Consider the following 17,438-nt stretch of genomic DNA (forward strand, 5'->3'; position numbering starts at 1 on the left):
AGGGAGAGAGGGGCAGAGGGGAGGGAAAGGGAGAGAAGCTGCAGCACAATGAGCATGGAGTTTGATGTGGGGCTTGATCTCACCACTCTGAGATCATGACCAGAGTCGAAATCAAGAGTCTGATGCTCAACCATTGAGCTACCCCAGTGCCCCTTCATTGATTTCCTTTATCAGTGTTTTACAGTTTTAGCATGTAAATCCTGTATGTTTTGTTAAATTTGTATTTAAATGGCATTGTGTTTTTAATTTGGTTTCCATGTGTTCATTGCTTTGATACGGAAAAAGAGTTGATTTATATGTGTTGACCTTGCAACATTGTTGAACTCACTTACTAGTTCTAGGATTTTTTTAGTAAATTTCATGAGATTCTCTATATAGGCCGTTGTGTCATCTACAGATAAGGATGGTTTTATTTCCTCCTTTTCAGTATGTATGTCTTTTATTTCCTTTTCTTGCCTTATTGCACTAGCTAGAACTTCCGTTATCATGTTGAATGGGAGTGATGAGAGCAGACATTTTTTTCTTGTTCCTCCTTTTAGGGCAAAAGCATTCAGTCTTTCACTGTTAAATATCTTAATTCCTAGTTTTCTGAGTGTTTTTATTGTGACCAAGTGTTGAATTTTATCGAATGATTTTTCTGCATCAATCATATGGTTGTGTCATTTTCTTCTTGAGCCTGTTAATATGATGGATTACATTGACTGATTTACCAATAATGAACCAGCCTTGTATCACTGGGGTAAACCCCTCTTGGTCATGGTGTGTATAATTATTCTTCTGTGTTGTTGAATTTTATTTACTAATATTTTATTAAGGTTTTTAGAGCTATATTCATGATGGATATTGGTTTACAGCTTTCTTTTCTGGGAATACTGTCTTCTGGTTTTGATGTTAGGTGGTATATATGAACATTGTAAGGGAAGACAGTGGTAAGTCATGAAATGGATATTTGGGGGAGTGGAAACATCAGAAAGAGTCTGTGAGGGTTGGGGGGAAGATTTCAGGGGAGAGAAATAATGTTGTTTGGCTGAGCACTGTTGTTTGGTTGAGTATAGGGCAGTGTAATTGAGCAACTACAAGCAAGGGATGGGGATGAAGTCTGATTGTCATAGATGGAACAGTTCGTGTAGTCGGTTTATGGAGGATCTTAGTTAATACTGTTGTGGTAAGGCTGGGTATATGTTGACTGTAGGGAAAAAATTAAATACAGGAGTGTTAGGGAGGGAATAGTGGAGGTGACAGGGAGAGATCTAGCAGAAGTATCAGTCTTAAGTAGGAAATTGAGCATCTTTTTTTCTGGGACTGCTGGGAAGGAGGAAGGGTTGGTATGAAGAGCATGGAATCCTTAGAAGTGATATTAATGTCTGGGAGTGCCTTTCCTTATTCTTTTTTGGGAGGAGGGACTATTCACTAAGGCCACAGGAATAAACCTGACCAGAAATGGGAACAAATACCCTTTGCTGATACTCTAACTGGGGGTAGTTGTGATCATGAGTCAGAACTTCACTTAGGTCCTTAAACCAATTTTTTGGTTTTTATTTTTCACTTTTGCTTTTGGCAAACTGATGGAGATCACAGTTAGGGCAAATAAGTGTGGAAACTCTTCTTTGATAATCCTCAAAAATGAGAAGTCACTGGAGAGACTTCTGATCAGCTGCTGAGTCCCAGTCCTGTCTAGCATTGACCATGAGAGGGCCTTTGGTTCCATTCTGTACTGAGCCACTGAGCCACAGACTGTCCAGTTCATAATCAGCAGTTCAGATTTAGGCTTCAGGTAAATTCTGCATAATCTCTTCCAGATAATAGAAGAGAAGGGAGTACTTCCCAGTTCATTTTATATTCTGATATCAAGACCAGGCAAGGACCACTTTCCATCCCTAGTATCATTCCTCATCCTCATGCCTTCATGTACTGACACTCAGGAGCTGATTTCTGTTCTTGTTGCAGCTGCAGCCGACTCCGCAAGGTTCAGAGCATCTTGACCCAGAGCAGCAAGTCTCAACCTGATGGGATCCTCTGCATCCTAGGTCAGTGCTTTTAACAAGGTGGGGCAATTTGGCTTCTGTTCAAGGAAGATATTAATAATAGTATCATTGTGAGATAAGCTTGAGTTAGCGTCCTTCTCCCAGCTCTTTTTCTCTTGAAATCTGTTGCTGTTTCTATGAGGTCAGGTGTCCTATCAGTGGGATAAGGAGGCAGGAGGCAGTACCACAGGGTAGGTACTTTGTACATGTTACCTTATTTCTTCTCACAGCAGCCTTGCAAGGGGACAGCATTGTCTCTTTTTTACAGAGCGGGAGACTGAAACTCTAGAACATGAAACAGACTTGCTCAGGACCAGCGAGTGGCAGAACTGGGCCTTTATTTGTTCTTTAAATTTTTTTATTATGAAAACGCATCATATAATTTAAAAATTAAGACAGTATGCAGATGATAATGAACAGAGCTTCCTAACCATCCCAGGTACCAGTTTCCACTCCCCAGAGATAGCATTGCCAATTGAATCTTTTTTTTTTTAACACAAATAGAAACATTTTATTCATACTGTCATTAACCTAATTTTTAAATTTTCATTTGACAATGTATCTTGGAGATTTTTCTGAACGTCATTTCAGATTGATGTTCTTTATCTCATTTTCATTTATACCCATAGTATTGATTTATGGAAGTGGAATTGTTAAGCCTGGTGGTTTGTCCATCAACCACCCAAGTTCCTTCCCAGAAACAAAACACTGCTAGGTTCTTACTTGTCTTTCCTCACATATTCCATGCATGATTTTGTGTTTTCACTTAACAGCACTTGCATTTAAGCTTGTGAGAGGCAGTGTGCAGAGTTTTTAACATATGCTCTGGAGCTAGACAGGTTTTGGGTTTGAATCCTGATTCCACTACTCAGCTCAGAGGTTGGTGGGTCTCCAGAATAACCCAGTTATGGTGTAATAACCAAACTATGGAAAGAGCCCAGATGTCCATCGACAGTGGATAAAGAAGATGTGGTATATATATCCAATGGAATACAACTCAGCCATCCTAAAAAATGAAATCTTGCCATTTGAAGCGATGCAGATAGAACCAAAGGGTATTATGCTAAGTGAAATAAGTCAATCAGAGAAAGACAATTATCGTATCTCACTCATATGTGGAATCTAAGAAACAAAACGGGATCATAGGGAAAGTGAGGGAAATATAAAATGATATGAAATCAGAGAGGGAGACAAACCATAAGAGACTCTTAATCATAGGAAACAAACTGAGGGATGCTAGATGATGGACATTAAGGAGGGCATGTGAGGGCACCTGGGTGGTTCAGTGGGTTAAGCCGCTGCCTTCGGCTCGGGTCATGATCTCAGGGTCCTGGGATCGAGTCCCGCATCGGGCTCTCTGCTCAGCAGGGAGCCTGCTTCCTCCTCTCTATCTCTGCCTGCCTCTCTGCCTACTTGTAATCTCTCTCTGTCAAATAAATAAATAAAATCTTTAAAAAAAAAAAAGGAGGGCATGTGATATAATGAACACTGGGTATTATATAAATGATTGATGAATCACTGAACTCTACCTCTGAAACTCATACACTATATATTAATTGGATTAAAATAAAAATTAAAATGAATAGCAGCTGATGCCAGCAGAGAAGAATGCATCTTGACCATATACACTCAACACACACACACACTCACACTCACACACTCCTGCAGAAGCCCTCTTTGAAATTTAAATGGTAGTTAGGGGAGAAAATAAAGGGCAGAACCTTAAAAATTGCCGAAGTTTCAAATTTAAAAAACTGAACAATAACTTTACTGAGCTTACTTGGGAAAATGTGATCAAGTTTTCTGCTTTTAGAAGGAAATATGGATTTATGGTAGAAATTACTTTTTTTTTTGTTAAATAAAGTTGTATTTTACCTAAAAACAGAACAAAACAAAACCACAGCTATGGTGGACCTGGAATTCCCACCAAAGGTTTCAAATGTTTAAACTGGATTTAAAGAATCCATTCATTGGATTATCTCTCTAGCTATAACCCTCAGAAGAGTGGACGCTGTCTTTGCCATGAATTTACCTATGAATAAAAGCACCTGTTCATTACTGTACTTATGCTGTCATTTCAGTTGGCTTCTGTGTCCCTTCCTTTGACATATGTTCCCCCCTCCACCTACTGCAATCAAAGTTTAGCACTTGTTTAGCACTTCTGTACCTTCTGGCACTATAAGATACTCTAGGCTTATTTTATTTTATTTTAAGATTTTATTTATTTATTTGACAGACAGAGATCACAAGTAGGCAGAGAGGCAGGCAGAGAGAGAGAGAAAGGGAAGCAGACTCTTTGCTGAGCAGAGAACCCCATGAGGGGCTCCATCCCAGAACCTGGGATCATGACCTGAGCTGAAGGCAGAGGCTTTAGCCCACTGAGCCACCCAGGCGCCCCTAGGCTTATTTTATAGATTTCCTGCTCCAGTCCTAGAATCAGCCATTTCGCCAAGGAGTGCTGGGGTTCCTTTAACCGGAGAATGGTATTAGAAACTAGGATCTGGGGGTGTCTGGGTGGCTCAGTGGGTTGAGCCTCTGCCTTCAGTTTAGGTCATGATTCCAGGGTCCTGGGATTGAGCCCCATATCAGGCTCTCTGCTTGGAGGGGAGCCTGCTTCCCTCTCTCTCTCTGCCTGCCTCTCTGCCTATTTGTAATCTCTCCCTCTTTCTTTTTCTCGCTCCCTCTCTGTCAAATAAACAAATCTTAAAAAAAAGAAAGAAAGAAAAGAAACCAGGATCTGGGCATTGGATACACTCTTGTTACTACTGGAATGTCAAATGCTTCTAGACTCGGGGGCAGCGGACAGCTGACAGTTTGTGTGTACATTACCTGTAATTGTTATGTAACCATCTGTATCTATATTAAGCTATACATGAATTCAGATTAATGTCTCCAGCCTACCCACTTACTACATAGATTATTCTAATTTCCCCCTTTTGCTTATCTGTAAACTTCTACTTCACCACTAGGGAACTTGGTACCCATCATCCAGTTTACTTGTTTAATTCCAATATACATGTATAACAGTATCAGAATTGTTAACCTGTAATACCCTTATGAGAAACAACTTTGTCAGCTAAAGCATTGTGCCTACATAGAGTTTCTTTTGCCTTTAATTTGACCTGGTCAGTCTTTTTCATGTCAGCAGTTTATGTGGCCAGAACCCTTAGAAGTGGACATGCTGAGGCTAGGTCTGCCTAGTCTGTTTATTTTTAACTTTCTAGCCCTTTAAAGTTTGGGTCTTAGATAGGCCAGTCCATTCTGGCTTTTGATTCTTTTTCACCCCTCCCTTCACTGAAGTGTTGAATGGGATAGAACAGGGCTGTGCTACTTTGATCTCAGCTCAGAAGGGAGTTCTTTTATATTAGAAGTCCTCTGTCACAGGTAATCTCTGGGCCCCTCTGGTCTAAATGACCATTACTTTTTTTCACTTGTCTGAGTGACCATTGCCAGCCCTCTTTCCCAGGCTCTAGCCATATTTCTATTCTTGGTGTGCTTTCTGCTCCAACTCCTTCCTCAGCCTCATGTAGACAGCTACCACTGTCTATCTGCCCGTGACATGCTCAGAGATACTCAGCAACCAGGTAGTACCGATGCCCATGCCACTGAAAGGCAGTAGTGAAGGTGTATTGTTTAAATTTTTTTTGTCTCTGACCCAGCTCCACTAGACTGTAAACTTTATGGGGGCCATTTGCAGGCATGTTTATCACACAATCCAGCATCCAGCACAATGATGGTCCTTGAGCTTAATAAATATTTGTGAAATGATGGGTGTGTGTAGTTCCATTCACTTGTACTCTTTTTCACTTTGAGTTCTTTCAAACTACCTTAAATTGCCTTTGATTCCTGAAGTTTGGATAAATCTCTCTTTGAGAAGTGAATATTTTTAATCCTGTATTCCTATTCTAACTGAAAAGTATCCCAAAATCTTTAACCAGCTGTGGCAGGACCCAGACCATATTTTCTGCTTCTTTCTATAGTGAAAAATTTGCTTTTTGGAAATTAATAGCTTCAATAATGTGTACTATTTAATTGTTTAAACTAGATGGATCTTGAAAACCAAGGAAGAGTACTTGATGCTTCTTTCACAGAGTTGCTAATTTGGTTACTGGCACAAAATTGATGTGAGCTTCTGCCTTTAGCCTAACCCTGTGGATTTTGCTGAGCAGGGGCAATTTATGGGGGCTCATTTGTGTCCCATAGTACAGCTGATCAGAGCCTTCTTTGCTTTGCAGGAATCGATAGCAGGTACAATGAAGGCTGCAGAGAGCTGGCAAATTACCTTCTCTTTGGTTTGTACAATCAGAATACATGTGATTTTGAGAAAACAGGATTTTCTGAAGAAGTTCTAGATGGTAAGTATATATAGTATTAAGTAGTATGCTCCTGTTAGTAACCTACTGGTTGATAATAAGACTAATGACAAGTAGTTTTCAGAATATGTTTACTGGCTAAATCAGCTTTAGAGGGAAATGTGCATATCAGTTTGGTTTTATATCTTCTTGGCAAGGTTCTAGGTTTCCTCTGAATTGCCCACTGCCTTTACGTGCTGGGAGGTTCAGATTATGTGCTGTTGTCCTGTGAAAGCGCATTCAGTTGTGGGTCACGGATGAGCCTGCAGGCTACTCCTACAAGGAAGATTTCATGTGGATCTTCAGCTTAGGAACAAAGGCTCTTTGTCCAGTTCTGTCTTTGGGAATTGTTTTCTGTGTGACTTTAATTCATGACGATGCCCACGATTACAATGGAGGCTTTCTGCTTACATTCCCCTTTCTTTAGCTCTGAGACACTCTCCCTGTGTTGATGCTATTGTGGGCTGATGCCCAGGAGCTGTCTCTGATATCGCATACTGAGCATCATGACTTGTCTGCCAGATGGATCAGGACACACAGGAATAGACAAATCAAACTGGACAAGAGACAGGCAGCTCTTGTGAAGCAGCTAGGGAGTGCATAAAGGCTAACATCTGAATACTGATACTGATATTGAAGTCATCTTGCAGTGGATGTAGTGCAATGGTTTTAAAGTGGGGGCAGTTTTATTCCCTGAGATATTGCATTTGGCAATATCTGAAGACATTTTTGATTGTCACAACTGGGCATAGTGGCTACTAGACATCTACAGTGCATCCAGACAGCCCCCCACAACAAAAAATGAGCTGGTCTTCTAAACTACCAGTAGTTCTAAGTTTAAGGAGCCCTGGTCTGCTGGGATGTGAAAATTCTTCTGTGGTAAAATCCTTAATAGTGTTATCCTTGTAGATTGATTAAAGATTTTCTTTTTATTAGGAAATGCAGAAGGAGTAGGTTGCAGTTAGAACTTTCATTAAATTTCTTTCAATTTCAAATTTACTTTCAGGTTTTGGTTTTTATTAAAAATGCTTCTTTATGCAGGGCCTCTGAGTCAGTTAAGTATCTGTCTTTGGCTCAGGTCATGATCCCAGCATCGGGGGATTAAGTCCTGCATTGGCCTCCCTGCTCAGCAGGGAGCCTGCTCCTCCCTCTCCCATTCCCCCTGCTTGTGCTCTATCTCTCAAGTAAATAAATAAAAAAAATATATATATATATATTTTATGCTTCTTTATGCTGTACAGCATCTACTGGTTTAGAAAGAATTCATCTTGGGGTGCTTGGGTGCCTTAGTCAGTTAAGGGTCAGACTGTTGATCTAAGCTCGAGGTTTGATCTCAGAGTTGTAAGCTGGAGCCCTGCATTGGTCTCCATGCTGGGCATGGAGCCTACTTTAAAAAAAAAAAAAAGAATTCATCTTGGCAGCCATTTAGAATTATAAAAAGACAGATGCTCATACCAGCCACACATTTCACTGCAGCCAAAGTTGCTAAGGATATTGTAGTCCTGAAATTAAGGAAATAGTTTAAATCCTCAAAGGTGTGCCTTTTTCGCTTATGCTTATAATTGTCTTTATCCTGCCATCTGGCACAATGGGTACTTATAAAATGAGCATTTTCTTTGACTGATTTAATATATCATTAATGAATTAAAAATGAGTTAGTAAATTCATATTTTTAAATTCAAGTAGTTGGCAAACTGTGATCACTGGATTTATGCATCTACATTTTGATCTCTATAGGAGAGGAAAAGAGGCCAACATGAAGAATTTATTTTTTAAAAACACTTTTAAAATAGTTTGCATATTCATCCAGTTTTCTTACACTTTCATCTTTTACTGTTAATTTTGTTCAGAGCAATGACATCAGAGTCCTATGAGATTCTGAGTAGAACAGTAGTTGTTGCATTATTTCTTTTACTGAACCCTAATTCTTTGTGGAGTATTACACATTAGCGTAAAGTACAGTCTACACAGGAAGCCCCCTCAGCCTCTCCATGTGACTTTAAACTCTAACTCCTCAGAAGGCAATCTACAGGTGATTCGGGGCAAGGCCCTTAGAAGGCCTTTATGAAGAAAACCAGCAGGATGAGAGGTGATCTCTGTCCCATCCTTTGCCACCTTTTGATTCTAGTGATTAACTGAGAGTCATCAATGAATAGGCTGCTCTATACCATGTTCCCTAGAACACCTGGTTCTGACCAGGTGTGGGGCACAGAGTGATTTTTGAAAAACTGAAGGTCAGCATCATGGAGCTTTATTTCAAGAGGCGTGGTCAGCTGCTGTCGGTATTCATTGGGCCTAGGTTTTTGTAGAGTATAGGCTGTCACTTTGTATTACTGTGTTGGCATTGCCCTAAACCTGCTGTTTCAGATGCCCCCTTGCTCCTCTCACTTCCAGCCATCCTCCTCTAGCAACTTCCCTAGCACTATCTTGTTAGTTGCCTGTGGTGGCTCTGCTTTCTCAGAAGCTAGGCAGTGGAGCTCTGCTCTTTTTCTGGAAGTATGATTGCTTTCTTTCTCAATCCTCAAACTGCTTTAGTATTCCTGCCCCATTCCAGGACTCTTGTTAACTTACCTAAGTTTATTTGCACACTTGGGATTGTTTTATTTATTTGACCCACCAACATCCATGTTTTTTTCTTGAGTCTGTGAGCTGCTGATCTATTTATAGAAGCCTGTCCTCTTGCCTCTACTTCCTTCCTCCCAGCCTTTCCTGGGAGGAAAGAGTTCACCCCCATACACAGTAACCCTTCCCACAGCTGAATAGTGATGTCCTCAGGCCCATGATTACACTGAGTCAACAGCCAAGAACTTTAGACATGCCTACAGAAGAATGTTACCAGTGGTATTCCATGCTATTTCTTGCCTCAGTGGCTTTAGGGTATGGAGTTTTCATTTGGTATTTATCTCTGTAGCAAAGTACACACCCAAGTCTGGTACCACAGATTTGATGGTGTTGAACTTTACAAAAGCAGAACATCCTGAAAGCTGTTCTTTTGACTTATTCTGTGCCTTCATTGTCCTAACCAGAGGGCCACAGTGATGAGAGCATTGCACAGGAACTAGAAAGTCCTTGCTGCCCACACGAGTTACACAGTCACTTTGAGTCACGTTGCCTAGTTATAAAGAACTTTTCAGTTTGGAGTTTTCTTACATTGTCTCTGAAATAGTTTTAATGGTATTATTAATGATGTGAACAGTAAATGTGTAAAGGAGATGACTTTGACAGTGTTGTGATTTAATTTTGTTTTTCTTTCAGATGTAATTATATTGATTAAATCAGATAGTGTCCATCTGTACTGTAATCCTGTCAACTATCGCTATCTCTTACCCTATGTGGCACATTGGAGAAATCTGCATTTCCACTGTATGACGGAAAATGAGGTAAGAAGGGAAGATAGAATAGGCACTCAGAGACATTCCGAGGATACTCTTTCAGAAAAGTATAGATCTAGAATAGGAGGTCCCTTAAAAAGATCAAATTGTAGGATGTCATCACACAAAAAAGTTACTTGTTTTAGTGGAAATTTTCATAATTCATTATGAGGCTACCTTATAGTTAAATTATATGCCTGACAGACAAAAGGGACTCTTCAATTGGGACCTAGTCGTAGCTTCCTGTCCTGCTTGTTTATCACCAGTCTGTACCCATTCTCTTAGGGGACTGGTGCCATGGACTGCCTCAGGAGAGTTTGATAAGCTTTTGTAACATTTCTATATTTGGATTTTTTGGTATTTGTTTCCTTTTGGGTTCTTTTCAAGGGTTTGGCTGGAAATCAAATCAGGACTTGAGATTTAGGATTTCATGGAAATGGTGACCTAATATGGGTCAAAAACCCTTCTTTTCTTTTTTTTTAAGTTCAGGGTATTTACTCTCAATCCTAAATGATCACTAACATGTGCTCGCTTCGGCAGCACATATACTAAAATGATCACTAACATAACACAACAGACTTATGATCAAATAAGAAAAATAAAGTAAAATTATAAAAAATACCGATATACAGTTGCCCCTTGAACACCATGTGAGCTTCTGGGGAATTTTTGAGGCAAGTTTCAGCTCTTGCATTCAGGTATCTGACCAGGAAACACAAAACTTGGGCTTTGGAAACACCCTCTTGGGTGCAGTCCTCTATAATAATGTCATTTGAGATAACTCTGATTGATAAAATATCAAGAAAATAGGGGATTTTGTATGATGTCTCCTCAGAACCTATTTTTCCCCTCAATTTCCCTCTTCAGTATGAAGATGAGGAAGCTGCAGAAGAATTTAAAATTGCCAGCTTTGTGGACATGGTTCGAGATTGTAGTAGAATTGGCATTCCTTACAGCTCCCAAGGTCAGTGTCTGACAGCAAGCCATATTAGAACCTTGCTTGGATGATGTGTGAATCCCAGCATTTCTACTGCTCCCTCCTTCCATTGGAGGCATTCAGCTGGGAAACCCATTGATCTATTTTCATTAAAGGCAGAGAATCAAGCACAATGAAATTTGGGGATTTTTCTGTGCAAGCTGGTACTCATAACTGAAATTTCTATGACAACACAGCAGGCCATCTAGTCAGATAGAAAAATTGATAAAGGTATTTACCACAGTTGCCTTCTAGCTGTGCCACTTACTTGTACGGAGAGTATAGCTGTGGAGGCTCCTGGTATACGAAATAGTAATTCAGGCAGCTGTTAAAAATATGCTGACAGTGAGGCTCAAAAATGATGTGTAGGGGTGCCTGGCTGGCTCAGTTGGTTAAGTAAGTGCCTTCAGCTCAGGTCCTGATCCTGGAGTTCCAGGATCGAGTCCCACATCAGGCTCCCTGCTCAGCAGGAAGTCTCCTTCTCCCACTAACCTCTCACCTCTCATGTTCTCTCTCTCTCATTCTCTCTCTCTCAAATAAATAAATAAAATCTTTTTTTTTAAAATGTGTAAAAATAAAGGAAAATAATCAAGAAGTTTAGCAGTGCTATATCTTATTTTTTAAAAACTTTGTGCATTAGAGCTATTGCTATAAGAAAGAAAAATTTTTGTTCTAATTTTAGTATATGTGCTGCTGAAGCAAGCACAGAAAGAAAAATTTTTGATTTGGTAATTTTCCCTTGAGGAAGTTGATTGGCTATGTTTCTTAAGGGGGGAGAGCCAAGTTTGAGTCTGTTAATAATTATATCCACTAAATGATTCAAGTCAGATGTAATAGGCCACTATTTATTTACTAACTTAACTTCTCACTTAGGAAACCAGAATGTGAAAATATGCTATAGAGAAATCTGAATTTCTGTAACTTGTTATGGTTTGAATTTTCTTGGACTTTCATTTTGTATTTCTAGTTTTAATATCTAACCATGTTATCTGTTTCACTTTTATTTTGCTAAATGTGGCTGGGGTGAATTTGAGAGAGGTGATGCCTGTCTAACCACATTAGATCAGGTTTAGACTATTATATCCAGGATAGTATTTGATACATGTTGTTTTATTTGATTCCTCTAGGTCACTTGCAGATATTTGATATGTTTGTAGTAGAGAAATGGCCAATTGTACAGGCCTTTGCACTTGAGGGCATTGGAGGGGATGGATTTTTTACCATGAAATACGAGGTATGTATGAAAGGCAGTATGCCTGGCTTTTGTCTGCCACCTGCTGTTTTTATTAAGGGCCCCCACAATGTGAGTGGGCATCATTATAACACTGAAAAGCTAGCAGTGATCTCTCAAGAGCATGGAACAAGTTAAAAAACTTGAAATGGAAAATAGATGCTATGCAAAGCTAGTCCCTAAACTAAACTCCTTTGTCCTTTCTTCTAGGAGTTTCTGTCTGTCTTCCTTTCTCTCTTTTCCCCCTTCTGAGTCCATTGTTCTTCCAGTCTACTCCTGTAGCACCTTAAGCTGATTCCTCTTGTAGCTTTCTTTGTCCTATGTTATACATTTTTCACACACCCCTACTCGTGTTCCCGCCCACCCCTGGTCTCTGGATAGGAAGCTCCTTGAAAACAAAAAACAGCCTTTTCATTGTTGTTGTTTGTATCTCAGAAATTCATATAATTTGAGAACTATTCAAGAGCAATGAAAAGCACAGTGCAGAATTTTGTATAAGTACAGCATACTAGAGGAATAAGAAGGTTATCTTTTGCATTCCAAACAGTATCTTTTATCTCAGTATTCCTCTGTCTAGTAGATGACCCATAAATATTTGTTGAGTGAATTAATGAATGAGTCTGGGAGAGGGGGGTCACCCTCTCCCTTACATATTAAGGAGGATGGCCTGGTAGGTTAGCAGTATCACCGTAGGCATCTCCCAATGAGATGACCTGCTCCCAGTACAAACAGAGAATGAGCGTCGACATGCTCAAAATGGAAACATACTATTAGGCATAGAATAGGAAGGATGGCCCGGGGCTAATTACTGCCCCTCCTTCCGAGAAGTAGCAGTGTCCCTTGGAAGTAAATGGATTCTTGCCTGGTAAACCCTGTAATGTGGAAGGAACATGGGATGTGGGGTTGAAAAGAAGCACACCACTTGGACTCCACTGTTCCTGCTCCAAAACTGTAGTATTCTCACATTGACTGTAAGTAACAGAACTTTAAAAGGCTGTGAGAGCTGCCCCTGCTAGGAAGTAATACTCTCTTATTTATTTATTTAAGATTTATTTATTTAAGAGAGAGAGTGTGGGTGAGCACGAGTGGGGGAGGGGAGAGGAGGAGACTCCCTCCTGAATGCAGAGTCTGACACAGGGTTCCATCTCACCACCCACGAGATCATAACCTGAGCCAAAACCAAGAATCAGACATTCAGCAAACTGAGCCACCAAGATGCCTCAGTGCTCTCTAATTTAGAAGAGTAGGGGATTTGGGGCACCTGGGTGGCTTAGTTAAGCATTTGGCTCTTGATCTTAGCTCAGGTCTTGATCTTAGGGTCTTGAGTTCAGGCCCCACATTGGGCTCCACACTAGACTCTGTGCTGGGTGTGGGCGCTACTTTGGGGGGGAAAAAAAAAGCAATACACAAGGGGGCTGCAGGGTTCATACAGACCAAATGAGGCAGCCTTTCGGACTCATGCCTTAAGGCGCATTACACTGTACAGACACATCCAAAAGGAACAACATTCCTTTCCCTTCTTTGAGTAGGCTCCATGCTTAGCATAGGCCTTGAACTCATCACCCTGGGGTCAAGAATCTCAGGCTCTACTGACTGATCTACCCAGGTAGCCCAACAAAATCCCTCCCAAAAAACTTTATAGGATAATACAGATCTTTCCTGTAGGGTGGTGTTCAATGGGGTGGAGTGGGCAGTGAGGAGGAAACTTAACAATTCACACAGTGAGAACTATAAGCCTTCTCTCAAGATCCCTTTCACTAGATCCTGCTTTTCTTTGTAGCTGCTCATTGTCATTCTCTCAAATACTTTCCTTTTGTTTCCCCCTCATTCTCCCCCACCCAGTTCCCTTCCTTACCAGCCTTTAGGGTATGGAATAGTACTCCACTCTGAGTCACACACCAGAGACCTGATAACTCTGAGCCAGAAAGACTCTTGAGTCTTTTGAAGGCCAAGAGAAGAACTACAGACACTTAAAACTTAAATTTTAAAAATTCTGTTTTTTTTTTTTTAAAGATTTTATTTATTTATTTGACAGAGAGAGATTACAAGTAGGCTGAGAGGCAGGCAGAGAGAGAGAGGAGGAAGCAGGCTCCCCGCTGAGCAGAGAGCCCGATGCGGGACTCGATCCCAGGACCCTGGGATCATGACCTGAGCCGAAGGCAGCGGCTTAACCCACTGAGCCACCCAGGCGCCCTAAAAATTCTGTTTTATTGTATGTCTATACCCAGAAGAAAGTCGTTAACCCAGAGTCTGCTTTGTCCTGGATGTACTCGGTACCAACACAAGAAAGGAAACCAGACCCACATAAGCTTTTACCTGGCATTTAGGTTGAGCCAAACTGAATTACACATATAGAGAATTCTTTCTGAGAAGCAGCACAGGGAAGGTCCTCTGATAGAGCTTACCCTGCCTCCAGCTTCCTCCTTCTTAACTCTCCAGTTTCTGGAATTGTCACCTAGTAATGTAAATTTACATCAACTAGCTTCTCAAGGAGAGGATTCTATACGCAAACTTCTGAGTAATGAGAGTAACCATTCATTTACCTTTTTATGTGCAAACATAAGCTCTTTATAATGAAAGGTGGAATAAGACTTATGAAAATATTCAATAAGATTTAAGAAAGAGACCATAGCATATTTGATGCAGAGATAGATCATTATGCTTTTTAAAAAGATTTTCTCTAAGAAAAATAGAATAAAAAATGAGGAAATGTCTCTTTTATAACTTTTAAGAATGGAGTTTGTAAAGAGAGAAATGAGATATGGTAGGCAGAGCACACAAAATTAAAAAGGGAGATGTCGTAAGGAAATATTATGTCTCAAAATTATTAGTAAAATTAAGGTTTATGTTTAAAATTAGAAATCAGGGGCACCTGGGTGCTCAGTGGGTTAAAGCCTCTGCCTTCAGCTCAGGTCATGATCCCAGGGTCCTGGGATCGAGCCCCGCATGGGGCTCTCTGCTCTGTGGGGAGCCTGCTTCCTCCTCTCTCTCTGCGTGCTTGTGATCTCTGTCTGTCAAATAAAAAAAAAAAAATTATAAAAAAAAAATAAAATAAAATTAGAAATCAGATTCCTTCAAAAAATTAAATCAGTTGATACTTGAAAAGCTGTTTCAGAATACAGAGGAAGGAGCCAAATATATTAACTCAGTCTTTTGGAATTTTATTTTATTTTATTAAAGATTTTATTTATTTATTTGAGAGAGGAAGTGAGAGAGAGCATGAGCGAGGAGAAGGTCAGAGGGAGAAGCAGACTCCCCGTGGAGCTGGGAGCCCGATGCGGGACTTGATCCCGGGACTCCGGGACCGTGACCTGAGCCCAAAGCAGTCGTCCAACCAACTGAGCCACCCAGGCGTCCCTGGAATTTTAAATATAAGGGAGTAGAGATCCTGAATAACTGCCTCCTGCCTTTCTGCTCTCCCTAAAATAATTTCTAGTAGTTGACAAGCTTTGCTGAGAGCATAAAGCTTCCAATATTTGGAAATAAAAACAAGCAACCAAAGATCACTAGACATTTGATTAAATGCCTGTAACTTGAAAAGATCAAGATTAAAAAAAAAAAAAAAGATGGATTGGATAAATCCCAAAGGTAATTAAGATATAGAGCAAAACTTAAGGCACAAAATTTTCATTAGGAAGCCCAGACAAGGAAGATTGGATGACTATAGAACAAGCATTATGTGGTGATAAATTAACATAAAGAAAATAAGAGCTCTGGGAAATTATAATTGATTAAACTAATAGAGGGGTTGGGAAGTAAAGTTAGGAAATTCTCTAAAAATATAAAATTAAAAAATCAAGGAGATAGAAAATATGAGGAAAAAAAGTTAAAAGACATAGTGAACTGATCCAAGAAGTCTGATAGCCAGCAAGTGAGAGTTACAGAAATACAGAGCAGAAATATCAGAAGGGAGAAAATTTTTTAAAAAGAAACATTTTGAGTGATTAAAAAGAATAAAAACTTTTAAATTAAATGACTTAGCAAGTATAAAAGGAAAGGAAAAAGCCTTAAGTCTACCTATGCCTTTTTCGAACAGTAAGGATGAAAGATCACAAAAAGCTTCCAGGAAGAAAAAATAAGTCACCTACATAAGACAATAGGAACCAGGTTTCTTTCCTTCCCACCACAACTCAACGTAGCCAAACCAAAAGAACAAACAAAAAACAAAATATGTGAAGCAATGGTTTTCAAGACAGTAGACGTCATACAATGAAAAATAGTGATTCCCCGAGAGAAATAGCCAAGGTCAGCCTTGTGATTACTCTAGCTTACTACTTTGAGAAAATTTCCAGGCCCACAGCATGGGGTGGAGGGATACCCAGGTGGATCCCAGTGTATTTTCTAAGTCGAGAATATGCAGTGGAGTCCGTTGAGAGCAGGGCTGCCAGAGTACTAAAAAGGAAACTGCCCAGAGAGAACCTTGACGATCTGCCAAGATTCCCCTGTTCTCCCCCATCCTAAGTATTCAGCAGAAGTGTCAGTGCATTCATGTGTCAGGTAACTACCAAGGGCAGAGTTTAAAAAAAATCTGAAAAGTAATCAGGAACAGTGCCTGATACATGCTAAGGGTTGAGAACAGTTCCTGTTCCCACCAGTTAGATTGAAAAAACGTAATTCAAAGAGCATTGAGTAGAGACCTCAGAAGGATATTCAAAATATGTACCAAAGTTTCTGTAAAGATAGTTTCCTTGAATGGGACAGCATTTATTAATATGTATTGGTTCTAATATAATTGATAAGATTTTGATTTATTATTCTAATCATTGAGTTTTCACCAAGATAGTAATTTATGATACTTCTGATTGTCGTAGTGATATTGACTCATTTATTTCAATGTTTTTACCCTTATGTTGCAGTTGCAGGATGTGAGTTTGAGTCTATGGAATGTCTACAGCAAGATGGATCCTATGTCTCTGGAGAGTTTGCTTTCAGAAGTAAGAAGCCAAATTGTATTTAACGTGTACGTTAGAGCCAGCTCAGTTATCTACTAACGCTATTTAACTTGAAAAAATGCAAGATATGTTTTTGTTTGAACACTTCTTCCCTGATTGTTATCTTGAACTCCTGAGGAGGGGGAAGTGGAAGGAGGAAAAGTGATAGTGCCTCTTTCACTCTGAGGAAACCTTACCTGAGGCAAGACCCAGGCTACTTCCTAGGGTTGACATTTTCACCTAAAAACATTTGGTTGGGCTGGGCTTCAAAAAAACAACACAGATGGTGTCTTTTTGCACTCTTTCCCTGAGATGAAATGATTAAAAAGATGGGGTTTGGCTTAAAACAATCACAGAATTAGAGCAAAGGTCAGCAAGCGTAGGCTTTGTGTGCCCTCCTCTGTTAGAACTGTGTTAGAACTACTCCGTGGTGCCATTGTAGCCCGGGAGCAAAGGTGGACAATGCTTAAATGCATGGGTGTGTCTGTGTTCCAAGGAAGCTTTATTTACAAAGATATGTGGCCTGCCCACAAGCTAGAACTTGCTGACTCCT

The 17,438-nt window shown here is 40.0% G+C and overlaps 1 protein-coding gene across 3 annotated transcripts in view; it reads left to right on the top strand.

Annotated features, from left to right (window-relative positions):
- Positions 1 to 17,438, top strand: part of DNAAF9 (dynein axonemal assembly factor 9) — a 133,093-nt gene that overhangs the window by 19,598 nt on the left and 96,057 nt on the right. For 2 of the 3 annotated variants that reach the window (XM_059386475.1, XM_059386476.1), the window contains exons 2-7: positions 1,948 to 2,027; positions 6,260 to 6,379; positions 9,632 to 9,756; positions 10,615 to 10,711; positions 11,851 to 11,957; positions 16,811 to 16,888. In XM_059386475.1, the coding sequence (XP_059242458.1) occupies positions 1,948 to 2,027; positions 6,260 to 6,379; positions 9,632 to 9,756; positions 10,615 to 10,711; positions 11,851 to 11,957; positions 16,811 to 16,888 (607 nt within the window). Of the gene's footprint in view, positions 1 to 1,947; positions 2,028 to 6,259; positions 6,380 to 9,631; positions 9,757 to 10,614; positions 10,712 to 11,850; positions 11,958 to 16,810; positions 16,889 to 17,438 lie in introns of those variants that run through there. The other variant, XM_059386477.1, reaches the window with a different exon arrangement.

Source organism: Mustela nigripes, unplaced genomic scaffold, assembly GCF_022355385.1.
Source record: "Mustela nigripes isolate SB6536 unplaced genomic scaffold, MUSNIG.SB6536 HiC_scaffold_75, whole genome shotgun sequence".
Lineage (NCBI taxonomy): Eukaryota > Metazoa > Chordata > Mammalia > Carnivora > Mustelidae > Mustela > Mustela nigripes.